This window comes from Clavelina lepadiformis, chromosome 5, assembly GCF_947623445.1.
Source record: "Clavelina lepadiformis chromosome 5, kaClaLepa1.1, whole genome shotgun sequence".
NCBI classification, from domain to species: Eukaryota; Metazoa; Chordata; class Ascidiacea; order Aplousobranchia; family Clavelinidae; genus Clavelina; species Clavelina lepadiformis.
This window is the reverse complement of record NC_135244.1, coordinates 472,279-485,601: the sequence shown is the minus strand read 5'-3', so window position 1 is coordinate 485,601 and position 13,323 is coordinate 472,279. Positions and strand designations below refer to the sequence as shown.

The 13,323-nt window shown below is 37.5% G+C and overlaps 2 protein-coding genes and 1 long non-coding RNA gene across 4 annotated transcripts; 2 read left to right on the top strand and 1 right to left on the bottom strand.

Annotated features, from left to right (window-relative positions):
• Positions 1-67: 67 nt before the first annotated feature.
• Positions 68-2,692, bottom strand: LOC143461338 (dehydrogenase/reductase SDR family member 13-like). Its single transcript, XM_076959234.1, has 7 exons — positions 2,525-2,692; positions 2,326-2,462; positions 2,161-2,266; positions 1,902-2,061; positions 1,610-1,770; positions 644-728; positions 68-471 (listed from the first exon to the last, which is right to left on the bottom strand). The coding sequence occupies exons 1-7, from the start codon at positions 2,661-2,663 to the stop codon at positions 288-290; spliced, it is 972 nt and encodes a 323-aa protein (XP_076815349.1). The 5' UTR covers positions 2,664-2,692; the 3' UTR covers positions 68-287.
• Positions 2,693-6,192: 3,500 nt separating this feature from the next.
• On the top strand, positions 6,193-7,148 carry LOC143460570 (uncharacterized). The gene is made up of 2 exons (XR_013117902.1): positions 6,193-6,307; positions 6,481-7,148. It is a non-coding gene; the product is annotated as an uncharacterized LOC143460570 (long non-coding RNA).
• Positions 7,149-9,499: 2,351 nt separating this feature from the next.
• On the top strand, positions 9,500-12,943 carry LOC143461333 (spermine synthase-like). 2 transcript variants are annotated; one of them, XM_076959229.1, is made up of 12 exons: positions 9,500-10,476; positions 10,590-10,679; positions 10,810-10,936; positions 11,033-11,123; positions 11,193-11,251; positions 11,316-11,491; positions 11,601-11,705; positions 11,771-11,913; positions 11,976-12,101; positions 12,159-12,269; positions 12,365-12,480; positions 12,615-12,943. In XM_076959229.1, the coding sequence occupies exons 2-12, from the start codon at positions 10,631-10,633 to the stop codon at positions 12,661-12,663; spliced, it is 1,152 nt and encodes a 383-aa protein (XP_076815344.1). In that variant the 5' UTR covers positions 9,500-10,476; positions 10,590-10,630; the 3' UTR covers positions 12,664-12,943. The 2 variants fall into 2 exon arrangements, with proteins under 2 accessions (XP_076815344.1, XP_076815343.1); XM_076959228.1 differs by having other exon boundaries at positions 9,500-10,494.
• The last annotated feature ends 380 nt before the right edge of the window (positions 12,944-13,323 follow it).

Below are 13,323 nucleotides of genomic sequence, written 5' to 3'. Positions count from 1 at the left end.
ATGTTGACAAACTGATAATGTCTGTGTAATTCGAAACTTAAACCTTCTTGTTTAGTGCAAAATAAACTTCAAAAATTATGGAACTTTATTTTTGTTCTAGAATATAATAAAATGCGTCTCATGTCAATACATCCTGTATTACTTCCACCATTTCTGATCCATTGTTCTAGCATACATTCAGCATTATAGAATATGATCACATGCAACAGTTCTGGAATATGAGAATATGCAAGCATCCATCGCTTTCATTAAAAGTTGCTTTCGTCGATGCTGATTCATTCGATATTTTATGTCGACGACAAGCCTGTGACTTCTAAGCTTTTTCTCATTAGTGGCTCCCAGGCGCTTTCTTTCGTGGCGTGTGGCAACCATTCTTCGTGCGTCCAGGTATTAAAGAATCCTCCCTTGTGTTTCACCAAGGAGTCATCGAGAACAAGCTTAAGGTAGGGTTGGTAGCCGTGGTAGGCGTCCCTGGGAGAAAAGAATTTTGTAAAATTCAACCAAAATGAAACTTTGCCTTAAAACAATGCCCACAAGCGCACTTTCAATTAAGGTTCGTTTCGAAAAGATCAAACGGATTTAATGAATTAATCAAACGGATATGGGGCAAAATTATTTTGCAGCTACTAAAAAATAAACTTACTGCCCCATAAGAAATATTAAGACATGAGATAACATTCGCGCCCTGAAAGAATAGTACGTAGAAAGTCCCTCCGACATGATATATCCTGCAAAGATTAACAAGTAGTTTAATGAATTGAAAATATTTGGCTTAGTACAGGAATATTTATTCTCAGGTTGGGGAAAGTCTTTGCACGACTTAAACTAGGTGCTGATTCACCGCATCCATCAAGCCCTGCTCACCAAGGCTGCGTTCATTTGAAATCGAATTGAGTCGATTTTCACGGAGTTTCAGCAAAATACCAGATTTTAATGAGTAATTATTATTCATTTTTTGTAAACGATCGGTTAAAAACAAGCACTATGAAAATATAGATATTCCTTCGTCATATGGTCGGCAATAGCGGGGCAGTGCGCATATTAGGCCGACTAGCTCTAGGCTAAAGCCGCCTGTCGTCTCATGAAGGCGGCGTCATATGTAAGCTTTCGCGTAGTGGTTTAAGGTGTGACCGATTGGTTTATGAAAGCCAATAATTTAACCATGTTCCGGCAAAGGGTAAAGATCATTTTCGTTGCTTAGTTTGCCAGACCGTCCGCCTCGATATGCTTGAATGAAGTCGTGTTTGTTAGGTTATAAATGTGGGAGAATTTGGGGCGACTACAACCAAAATTTATGACATCCCGTTTCTTGAAGCGTAGCAGCCTGCTTTGATTGCTATAGCGGCTGTGAAAATAAAATTCCGGATATATACAAGCTATGCATGGATACAAGGATCGTGCGTATGTCAGGAAGCGAATGTAGCGACTAATAATAATCAAAGCGGTTGCGCCATACAGGCAGCTTTAATCTCTTAATCATTTTTGGAAGGATGAGTTCACCATATTTGGTCATATTTTGAAGACTTTTTTAACTCGCTAACGCTATAACATCGCTTAAGAAAACACGTTTTTTAATCTATGAACTTATTTGACCTCACACGGCTCCTACCTGGATTAAAAAGTTGAGCTGTGATGTCATAACCCTTCAGCTTACGAGTGAGGTTCTGTAAAAATCGGACGTCAGCAAGGTCAGCTTTGCCGTACATAATGAAAGGGCCCATAAAGCCACTGGAGTCCCTGGTCATGTCAGATTCGTCGAAGTCTACATATCTAATTAAGAATACATGACATCATATTCCAATACCAGCTATTACAAAGCATTCATTGAGAACATGTTCAAGTTGCTTGCTATGTATATGTGTTATATAGATATATATGCATATAAGTTGGCGAGCACTGACTTGTACATGTCCGATATGAGGTTGATGATCCGGACCGGTCTCTCAGCGCTTTGCTTCTTCATCTTATCCAGGAGCAGGTTGGTGAGGAGGAAACGAGAGAAGTAGTTGACGACAAAAATGCGATTTATTCCATATTTGGTCATGCCCTCCAGTACCATACCTGCATAGCCATATGTAGATGAACATTTTAAGAGGTTCCATTGTGTTCGTTTAAAATGAAAGTTTATTGAAAATAAATAGATTATTGAATCATAATCACCTGCATTGTTGAGAAGATAATCGAGATATTTTTCGCTTTCATCAAATTCTTTTGCAAATTTTCTCACAGAATCAAAATCTTCGAGATCAACTTGCATTGCTCGAACCTAAACACAAATTAAAATTTATTCTCAACATCATCGTGATAATAACAGACATCACATACCTCATGGTTGCCGCTTTCTTTAATAATTTCATCTTTAACTTTGTTTGATTTCTCCAAATTCCTCGATGCGATGACAACACGAGCTCCTCTCTTGGCAAGATCCATCGCCAACAATCTTCCCATCCCGCAGTTTCCACCTGAATATTTCAACATTGAACACGACAGCTAATTGAGTTATCGAGCAGTGTCAAATACTAACCAGTGATAAGAACGGTCTTTCCATTCAACTTCTTGTCACTTTCATAAATCGGTCCTTTCTTCACATAATTCAACCAGTAATACCCAACAACCGCTGCAATGGCAGCACTCACCAGTAAATTGAACCACATTTTTTGCATAAAATATCCTTTCAAAGCAAATTTAAAAACATTGAATCGCATTTAAACTGAGACTGATTTGTTTTAAATGTGTTTTTAGAAATATATTTCAAAATGTTTCAGCCACGATAAGTGACTTCGTACTGTTTAGTATCAATGTTTTGATCAACTTGTGATGTATTTTTATTGTTATTTTAGTGAGGTTTGGATGCATTTCTTGTTTTACGCTATTTTTAATGCTGCTTTTATTGACAGATAACATATGTTGTTGAATTTATTCTGCTAATGTTCGGGTAAATGTTGTTAGAAGTCAGAAGAACAGAGATTGGTTATGTGACGTATAAACGGTCAGGGTCTGACACCAAGACTTTAGCGTGACATATTATCCGTTCCTCTTTTGGCAACACCAGAAAGAAAATAAAAAATTAAAAAATCTTATAAATTATTTTACATTAAACAAAGAAAAAATTGCAAAAAATTAAATGAACTTGCATTTATGATAAAATATTCGAAATATTTTTTTACTTTCATCAATTTGTTTTGCAAATTTTCGCACAAAATCAAAATCTTCGAGATTTAATTGAGCTGCTCAGACCAAAACACATTTAAAGATTGTTCTCAAGTTCACTTATCTGAAGGTTCCCGTTTTTAATATTTCAACTTTCAACTTGGTTTGATTTCTTACTTTTCGATATTTTTCACTCATTCCCATTCCACTAAAAACTGCACCACATCGACACAAGTCAACGCAACTAGGGATACTCTGAAAGAAACTGAAAGCATGATTATAAGCGCTTCTACTTATAGAATGAAAATAGATGCACAATATTGGGTGGAAAAGGAAATTGCCCAATCAGCTTAAGGAAGCATAAACACTGCACAAGCCCAAACAGGACGTAGGCCAAGAAAATCTTACGCCTGCTTTTAAGACCATATGCCTTTAACGTACTGAGGAGAAATATTGATCACGATTTAGGAATAATTATTGAAAACATGTATTCTAACTAGAATGAAACGTTTATATATAAACCGATCTAAAATAATTCACCCTACTGCTAATTTACCGGCGCATCTCTGAAGAGAAGTTGATGATCCTAATTTGGTGAGATTTTCCTCGCTTATTTCAGCAACACTTTTCACAGCAACGTCTAAGAGACTGAGTTGTTTTAAGGCAGGGGTGTCCAACTATTTTGGCCAAAGGACCACATGAGATTTACGAATGATTGCGCGGGCCACTTAAGTGTTTACTGCTAATTTCTAATTCAAAACCTCACACCAAACTTCTAATCTTAGAAATAAATTGTGATGCAATTAAATTAACTTGAACAGTTGTGCAACCCTGCACTAATGACTACAATAATATAGATCTATCTATTAGTCATGTCGTATGTAACTAATTATATTCTATTTTAGGACTAGCGATTGTGTTTTAATAAAAGCCTTACTTATTTTTGATTTTATATCTGAGTTCCAAGGCCATGACACAAAGTATAAGGCAAAATGGGACATACGATTGCAAAGCTCTTTAAACCAAGCAAAGAATAAGTATAGGATAATCAGAGAGAAAGAAAGCGCTTCCACGACCACCATTGTCGTTTTTGAAAGGAATGCGCTGGTGTCTGGAACGCTCTGACTACTCTGCTCTGCTACTCAACTTTAAACTGAGCTTCCAAAGTTCTCCTCTGGCAGTTTCGTTGATGGCGTGGGATTGTAGTTCTGTGTGTTTGCATTCCATGAAATATCCTCCACTATGTTTCACCACATCATCGTCCAACACGCAATACAGGGTTATTTGTGCCCCATAAAACACGTTCCTGATGATAGAAAGAAGCTTTACATCTACAGTCGATGCACGGCCTAATAACAACTTAACTTGCATTGCAGCTCACCTCAGAAAAGGTCGAAACATAATTTCCAAGTTACATTTACACATTTGCTCTCATCGGAAAGAAATTGAATAATTTACACTGAAGAAATGATGAAGTTTTCTAAATATGTGATGGAAGAACGTGAACCTATGTTAGATAAAACAAGAAAATGCCCTGTAGGGTAAAGAACCATAAACAAACCTCAGAATCAAACAGGACATAAGAAGTTCCTGTATTTGGAAGTCATTTGCTTTTAGTGCATACACTGAAGAGGAATATTGGTCACGATCTAAGTAACCGATGTTTACTGAAAACAAATAATTTGACTCTGCATTGACCTGAGTCACATGATTGGTATTATGAGCTATATTTATGTTATTTTTTGATGTCTATGTCTATGTTTATGTTATGTTTTATGAGTTATGTCCACTATTATACTGTAATTTAGTCCTACGTGTGTTTGTTAACATTTGTTATTATTGGAGCTGTTCGTTGCTTCATTTTTGTTTATTTGTCTCGAGTTTTATAACTGCTTGCGATCTGACGCATTTTTTCTATCATATCCATGTGCATTTGTTTTGGCTTATTTCTTGTGACGCGTTATTCCGCTACCTTTGATGAGAATTTATCTGGTATTTAACGCCTATTGTTGATTAAAAATTAACGCTTGTTTTTTTGCGACCAACATTGATTTTGTTTTTTCTTTGAGGCTCTGCAAGTTTTTTGTACATTAGATTCGTTCTAGGGTTGAGTTTTTAGTGAAGGACAAAAATTAAGTGCTGTCAATTGAGGTTCTTTTTAGAATGGATTTTGTCATTTCAATAAACTTTTGTGCCCGAGCTTCCTGTGCGTTTTAGTGTAAATCTTGTGAAATTTCTTGTGAATTTGAACAGACTTATACGACAACCAGCACTACTGTGCCAGATCCCATTAGTTACATTACCTTAAAACAACTCAGTCTTTTTAACCGTGGCTGTGAAAAATGTTGCTGAAATATTTGACTGAATTGTAATAAGCGAGTCAAATCTCACCAAATTAGGATCATCAACCTCTCTTCAGAGATGCGCCGGTAAATTAACAGTAGGGTGCATTATTTATGATCAGTTTATATATAAAAATTTCATTCTAGTTAGAATGCATTTTTTCAATAATTATTACTAAATCGTGATCAATTTTTATCCTCAATACATTAAAGGCAGATTGTCTTAAAAGCAGGCGTAAGATTTTCTTGGCCTACGTCCTGTTTGGGCTTGTGCAGTGTTTATGCTTCCTTAACCAGATTGGGCAATTTCCTTTTCCACCCAATATTGTGCATCTTTATGCACAAGCTAGGTAAAGAAAATGATCTTTACCACTACGCGAAAGCTTGCATATGACGCCGCATCCATGAGACGACTGGTGATTTTAGCCTGTATAAAGCCACTTGGCCTAATATTTACACACTCCCGCTATTGTCGACCAAATGACAAAGGTAAATATAGTGTTTGTCTTCAACCAATCAATTACAGAAAAATGAACAATAATTACTCATTAAATCCTGATATTTTACAGAAAATCTGTAAAAATCGATTCAAATCGATTTCAAATGAACGCAGCCTTGGTGCGCAGGGCTTCATCGTTGACCAATCATCGTCGGGTTTAAGTCGTGCAAAAACTTTCCTTTGCAAAGCCAAATAGTTTCAATTCACTAAACTACTTGTCAATCTTTGCAGGATATATCATGTCGGAGGGACTTTCTTCGTATTATTCTTTCAGGGCGCGAATGCTATCCCATGTCTTAATATTTCTTATGGGGCAGTAAGTTTATTTTTGAGTAGCTGCAACATAATCTTGCCTTACATCGGTTTGGTTACTTAATTAAATCCGTTTAATCAATCCGAAACTAGCCTAAATTGAAATTGTGCCGTTTGGGCGATATTTTAAAGTGAAGTTTCATTTTGGTTGAATTTTACAAAATTCTTTTCTCCCAGGGACGCCTACCACGGCTACCAACCCTACCTTAAGCTTGTTCTCGATGACTCTGTGGTGAAATACAAGGGAAGCTTCTTTAATACCTGGCACCACGAAGAATGGTTGCCTCACGCCACGGATGAAAGCGCCTGGGAGCCACTGCTGAGAAAAAGCTTGGAAGTCACAGGCTTGTCGTCGACATAAATTATTATCAAATGAATCAGCATCGATGAAAGCAACTTGTAATGAAAGCGATCGATGCTTGCATATTTTCATATTCCAGAACTGTTGTATGTGGTCATATTCTATAATGCTGAATATATGCTAGAACAATGGACCAGTATTGGTGGAAGTAATACAGGATGTATTGAAATGAGACGCATTTTATTATCTTCTAGAACAAAAATAAAGTTCCATAATTTTCGGAGTTTATCTTGCACTTTACAAGAATGTTTAAGTTTCGAATTACACAGACATTATCAGTTTGTCAACATATTTGAACTTTCGCTTTGGTGACGTTTCAAAACTTTGAAGCTTTTCGAATTTAATAAAATAGCTTAATTTTAACAAGTTTCTGATTTTACCAATCCCAAATTATCGCGTTAAACTCTAAAAATAACTGAATCTTCGGTGACTCAAAGATCCTCCCTCTCTTTGAAAGAGTGAACGACAACTGACTCTTTTCAAAGTAATAAAATTTCACTAGCACAATAAGTGACGTTCACTCTATATAAAAGGTAAAATAGCAGCCAGCTTCCAAATTTTACGCAGTGGAATTTATTACTCACATGACTTCAGCGAATATTAAATTCGTTTCACTTAAAAATGCACTTAGAAAACTCAGTCTATGGTGAGATTCGCGTACAAGTCAGTGTTCGGCAACAAATACAAAAATAGTTGCTGTGACGTAGAAACCTACAGATCCTGTTACTTCCCATAATTTTAATGCATTAATAAAAAACATTATTAATAATTAGATACGCAGAAGTCACCGAGTCTGGCATGATCAAAACTCCAAAAGGGTTCATTGACATGTTCACAGTCACCGCCCAAACTGATCTCGCCAACATTCAGTTCATGCGTAGCCTCAGTCGCCAGGACAACGGCATCACGACTTTTAATTTCAATCCAGGTAGGTATTGTGTGAGGTCAAATAAGTTCATAAATTCAAAGACCTGTTTCCCACTCTGTGATGACCTTGACTTGTTGAGCTTACAAAATAACCGACGATCAAGTGCAGCGAATCCAGTCCAGGCCAATTATGATCATAGGAAAATATTTGTAGACTTCACAGCTGCCTGCGACACAATATGCCGTCGCAGGCTCATGATCAATTTGCGTCTACTACGATTGAAAAGCAGTCATTCGAGCAATACAAGTTGATCTCGAAGATTTTGATTCTGTGAGACAATTTGCCAAAGAATTTGATGAAAGCGAAAAAATATCTCCGCTATTTGGTCAACAATGCAGGTGATTATGATTCAATAATCCTTTGGACCTTCACTATGGATGCCAGGTCACGTTTTAAACGCTGCTGGATGACTCCGTGGCGCGATACAGTGGTGGTTTATTTAATGATTGCAGCCACAAAGAAGTGCTGCTGTACGCCACGAATGAAAGCGCCAGATTATCGCTATTTAGAAAAAACTTGGAAATCACAAACTTTTCGTTGCCATAAATTATCAAATGAATCAGAATTGGCGGAAGTAATTCAGATTAAATTATCATGGAAGACAATCGACGTTCGCATATTCTACAACGGGAACAATATTCTTCTGCAATAAAACTATTAGGGAAGTGATTTTACATTTTTCGACTGTGATAATTTATTTATTCTAATTTATTTTATTCTTATATATTCTAGAACGGGAACGTTGACTCTCCTTTATTAAGTAGCCAAGAAACTTTACATGCTATTTGTTGTTACTGTACAAACTATTTTCACAAAGATTTCATATAAGCTACCGTCCCACCTCACAACTTTCGAAAACTATTCGCGATAATCGCAGCTTTCTCAGCAAAGCTAACAACAACATCCGCGCTTTATGACCAGCTTTTCACTTCAAATTCTTCACAAAATTGGAATCTTTTTCATTTCGACAAGAATCTGTAGAGACACAAAAATCTTTGAATCGGAATCGCGTTGCACTGGAACGTCTGGGGACCTCATCACTACCAGAAGTTGAAGAGATTTCAGGATATTTCGGCCCGGGTGGTAAGACATAAAAGGTTAAGCGTTGCAATGATGACCACTTAAGGTGGCTTGGTTTGGTTGGGCTCTGTCCCAGGCCACTTTCCTTCCATGATCCGAGGTGAAGAAACGGAACAAAGCTAATAACCTTAATAGCAGCAGCATGAAGTTTCACCTGAAAATTTGTTATTGTTTGTGTGTTGTGGTCAACATAAAAATGTTTGTTTGTTCAATTTCGACGACGATTGAAAACCTCTGCGGCAAATATTCTGACTTTCCCGATTTTTTTCTCTTTCATACGTCATAAGTTGCTAGGAGCTTTTCCGCTTGATGACATCAACATGTAGGGATGGCGTCAACAGTTCGGGTGAGTACATCATGACGGGGACCACAGATGGGGCAATACAGTAAAATGTTTAGATTGACCGGTAAACTTATAAAACTTAGACATATACCGAACATAGATAATTAATTATTCAGTCTGGCTTGTGCCGCCGTGTGCCGTGTTTGCTTCTATTTTGATCGTGTAGTAGATGGGCTGTTTACAAATCTCTTTGTGAGTAATCATACTCTGATACATATCATAGCTTGCACTGTGAATGCACAGCGAGGAAATGACGCTTGTTATACGTAGCTTGTGTGCGTTTCCTGTGCCTCTTACCTCACATTAAGGGTTTTTCTTCATTATGACGCTTTTTCCTGTATTGCATAAATGGTTTCTAGAACGAATGCTTAGTTACGTAAACGTTGATTCACATCAGAAAATCATTTTGCCTATTGTTGTGTAATAGACACAACTAGAGATTAACAACAGAGCGAGATGGTGAGCTCCTCATGAGCATCATCAACGTCGTCAGACTTAATTAAGCTTTTCAACTTCGCAATGTCAAGTGTAAGTGGGAATCACACCGCCCTCTAGCGTTAATGGCACAGAAAATTCCTTATCCCTTGAGTGCGCCAGTAAACCTTTCCATGAGTCCAGCATTGAGTCCTGCTCTTGAAGTTGTAATTATAGACAGAGCGAAGTAACAAGTCAAGTTCAAAATTTGTAGATTTTCTTGGAATAATTTCTATCCGGTCTCACAGAAATCTAAATTTCCAGATATTTTCGAATCATTCCTAAAAGTTTGACTTTTCAACTTTTATGTCAAATTCAACACTTAGTACAAATTTTGTAATAAGTTAGATTTGTTTTGCGGCTTATTTAAACAGTTGTAGTGTTTCCCCTATTGTGATACTGTGGAAATAGACGTTTTTCTGATTCAGGTTATGTCGTCACATGAGCACGGTTTAAAATGAGCGCAGATAATAATCAGAGAAGCAGCCAATACGTAATATGTAGTGACCAATACTGGTTTAACATCATTATTACATACTGACCCGTCAAAACCGGACCCGAACAAAGTCCGGTATTTAAAATTTTAGGAATCCCCCTTCTACCGGACTTAGAAAACAATATCGGGCCGAACTTTTGAAAACTCTGTTGACTTCGACGCAAAGAAAATTGTTTAAGTTCTCTGTGTTGCTGCAAGCCACATAAAGACGAATGAATAGATCTGTCGGCATCGTAGCAACCAATCGTTGCCCACAATTTGTCTCTTATTGTTAACAATAGCTTTACTGTTGCGTCATAAAGACTGCATCAAGTTGGTATTTAAAGCAAAGTTTTTGATCTTTTAATCTGACTTAATTCACATCGATCAGATAACGTCATTACAACGTCACAGTGACACGGTCTGTTGCGCATACAACGAAAAGCAACAGCTTGTTGTAATAACGTCATATATGCCGGTTAACAAGACGATTGAGCCCCAGTGAGGAGAAAGTAAATTTTGGTATCAAGGTTGTTATAAAAATAGAAATAATCCATTGCAACATTACGTCACAATATTTTATTGTTTGGTCATAATACAGTTTTTACAACAGTTTGCGTTTCAGGTGGTAAGTGGTGATTTCTTCACAAGCTGTCATCTGCAATCATGTTGGTATTTACAACATTGTTTGAAATTCGTCTCAAAGACCAACCCGGTAATTTGCTATATGACGTAATAAAGGTATTTTAAAAACAAAAAAGAAAAGTATTTGATCTCTTGTTGTTTCTGTTCTTCAATGAATCACCGACGATGTTATGTGATGTTTATTGATATTCTTCGAGCAGAATTTTTCGTTGAAATTTGGAGGAAAATTGAAAGTGTTTTAAAACGTCACAAGTTTTCACGCTCGCAAGCATCCATGACTGAAGAATTACCTCCGGTGTGTTTCCTTCAAAACGAAGGTGATCCGAAGTAAGTGTTCCCATAAAAATATGCGATGCATTAACTTTGACGCTAGTATGAGTATTGGGTTTAAGGATAAGTGATTCGGCCTGGTTGTTGTTTCAGAACCACTGCCCTCGTCACATTCGCCGATCATTTTATAACCATCGATTTTAATGAGATGTCTATTGATCATGACGTCACAAAACATCGACTCGTGAGTGACGTCACAGATAATTTACAAACGTAAAGTTTTCATTGTAAAATTTATCATTTTGATATTTAGTTGGCCAAAAATATACAAAACGAGCTGGAAGATGTTCTACCACTTTGCGCCATCAAGAGGTGAGCTTTCTTTATGCTTAATGACCACTCAATGGCGCTTTTGAAAGCATTCTGTTTCTATCAGAACGACTCCGCTACAGCGAGGAAGAGAGATCTGGCAATATTCAGAGCTCGGAGACGGACGAATAGCAGAAGATGATTACGCAGAGATCTTGTTCGATGAGAGAAGCGATTACCAGCAAGTCACCATCGCGCGTTCTGAAGAATACGGCAATCTACTGCTGCTTGATGGGCTCGTGAGTAAGTATTGTGCGCTGAAATGGCAAAATTTTACTTAAAATGTGCGCTAAAATTCCAAATTTGCTCGAAATGTGCGTTACAATCGTAAATTTTTTAACGTGTGTTGAAGATCTCTCGGAGAATGACGACGTATACACGAGAACTTTGATCGGATTGGACGAGGGGTTCCGCTTCGACGATCAGACAATCCTCATCCTGGGAGGAGGAGACGGGGGTAAGACCAATTATGACGTAAGATAAAGAAAGAGAATAAGTAATTAACACTTCCTACTTCTCCAGCTGCGCTAAATCAACTTCTCCAACAATCTCCTGCGATGGTGACGATGGTTGAGATTGATGACGTAGTTATTAGGGGTTGCAGGACCCATCTAAGGGGGTGCTGCGGGGAATACCTCGATAGTTACAGGGGTGAGAATTACCAGGTGGGTAAGGAGCAGAACATCATGAAAACAATTCTTATCTAATTTTCTCGAATCTTCCGCAGATAATCATCGGCGATTGCATCGAATTGTTACGTCACTATGTGAAGGAAGGGAGAAAGTTTGATTACGTCATCAGTGACATCACCGACATTCCGATAGAAGAAAAGAGTGGACCAAATAAAGACAAGGTGACGTCAAATTTGACAACATAGTGTTATACGAACTTGTTATAACTTTTTATTTAGAAGTCGCAAGTTTTTTTCTCTGACGTCAACCACTCAATCTGGGGATTTTTTCGTGACGTTTATGAACTCTGCTTGGAAGTAACCCATGATAGCGGATACATTATGACGCACGTATGACGAAACTGCGACGTTTTATATCTATCTTATCTAACGTAATAACATTCCCTTGGTTTTATCATATATCGTCACTTATGATGTCACTATAGGTAGGTGCGTCATCAAACAAAGACTTGACCGAAAGTTTCAAAAAAGAAATTGCGAAACTTGACAAAAATTTGGCGACAAAATATATTCACAAGCATGTTCCATCGTTTGAAGAAAGGTGAGATGCAATTGTGACGTGATAAAATGGTTGTGACGCCATCAATGCTAAAATGTTTTTGAATACTGTATGCTTTATTCTAACTTACCGAGGATGGTTGATGAATACTAAATCGTATGAACCAATTTAACCAGGTGGACATTCTGTCATATAAGGAAAAATGGAGCTGCTGACAAGAAATGACGTAATAATGGAATATGCTCAACACTGCCACACAGCGGTTGGGACTATCGTTGTTTTATCGAGAATTCAACCAACAATGAAGTTAATTGAATGACATTTTACTTTTGAATGCATTGAATATGTCAACATGTGTGATGACTTATAAACTTCTTTTAACCTTTGGCACTTTATGCGGAATTTAAATTGCGAAAAATTTGTCACAAGATGTCAGCACAAGCATAGGATTTAATGTTAAATATGACGTCATAATGAAGGAGAATAAAATCTGAGTGACGAAAAAGTTTTGTCGACACAGTCGCCAAAAAACTTAGAATGAATCTGACAATTGGCAGTAAATTGTCGCGATTTCGATCGAGCCGCTCGATAATTCGCTTTTATCGACAAATCTCCTCAAAATAAAAATTTATCTCTTTCCGATCAAACCAGACATTGTCGGGAAAGGCGTCTGCGTCACAATGGCCCTTTGTCTTACGAGAGTTGCGCTTGGCTGCTTTCGACAGAGATCGGCAAATTATTTCTGTTTTGCTCTTTCTGCTCTAACTACTCGCTGTGTGACGTAATAAAGCAATAAAGCGTCGACGAATGAGATGAGTCAGGTGTCGGCGGGTTGTGGGACGACAGTTGCAGCAGAAGCAGAGTCGCGTTGGTTCGAAATGAACC

Bases quoted from the DNA above. Each gene is read 5' to 3' on its own strand.
- LOC143461338 (XM_076959234.1), bottom strand. From the start codon at position 2,663: ATGCAAAAAATGTGGTTCAATTTACTGGTGAGTGCTGCCATTGCAGCG. The intron at 2,267-2,325 runs GTATGTGATGTC...ATTTGTGTTTAG, and splicing joins AAGAAAGCGGCAACCATGAG to GTTCGAGCAATGCAAGTTGA. The intron at 1,771-1,901 runs GTCAGTGCTCGC...ATTCTTAATTAG, and splicing joins CTCATATCGGACATGTACAA to ATATGTAGACTTCGACGAAT.
- LOC143461333 (XM_076959229.1), top strand. From the start codon at position 10,631: ATGTTGGTATTTACAACATTGTTTGAAATTCGTCTCAAAGACCAACCC. The intron at 11,252-11,315 runs GTGAGCTTTCTT...TGTTTCTATCAG, and splicing joins CCACTTTGCGCCATCAAGAG to AACGACTCCGCTACAGCGAG. The intron at 12,481-12,614 runs GTGAGATGCAAT...CAATTTAACCAG, and splicing joins GTTCCATCGTTTGAAGAAAG to GTGGACATTCTGTCATATAA.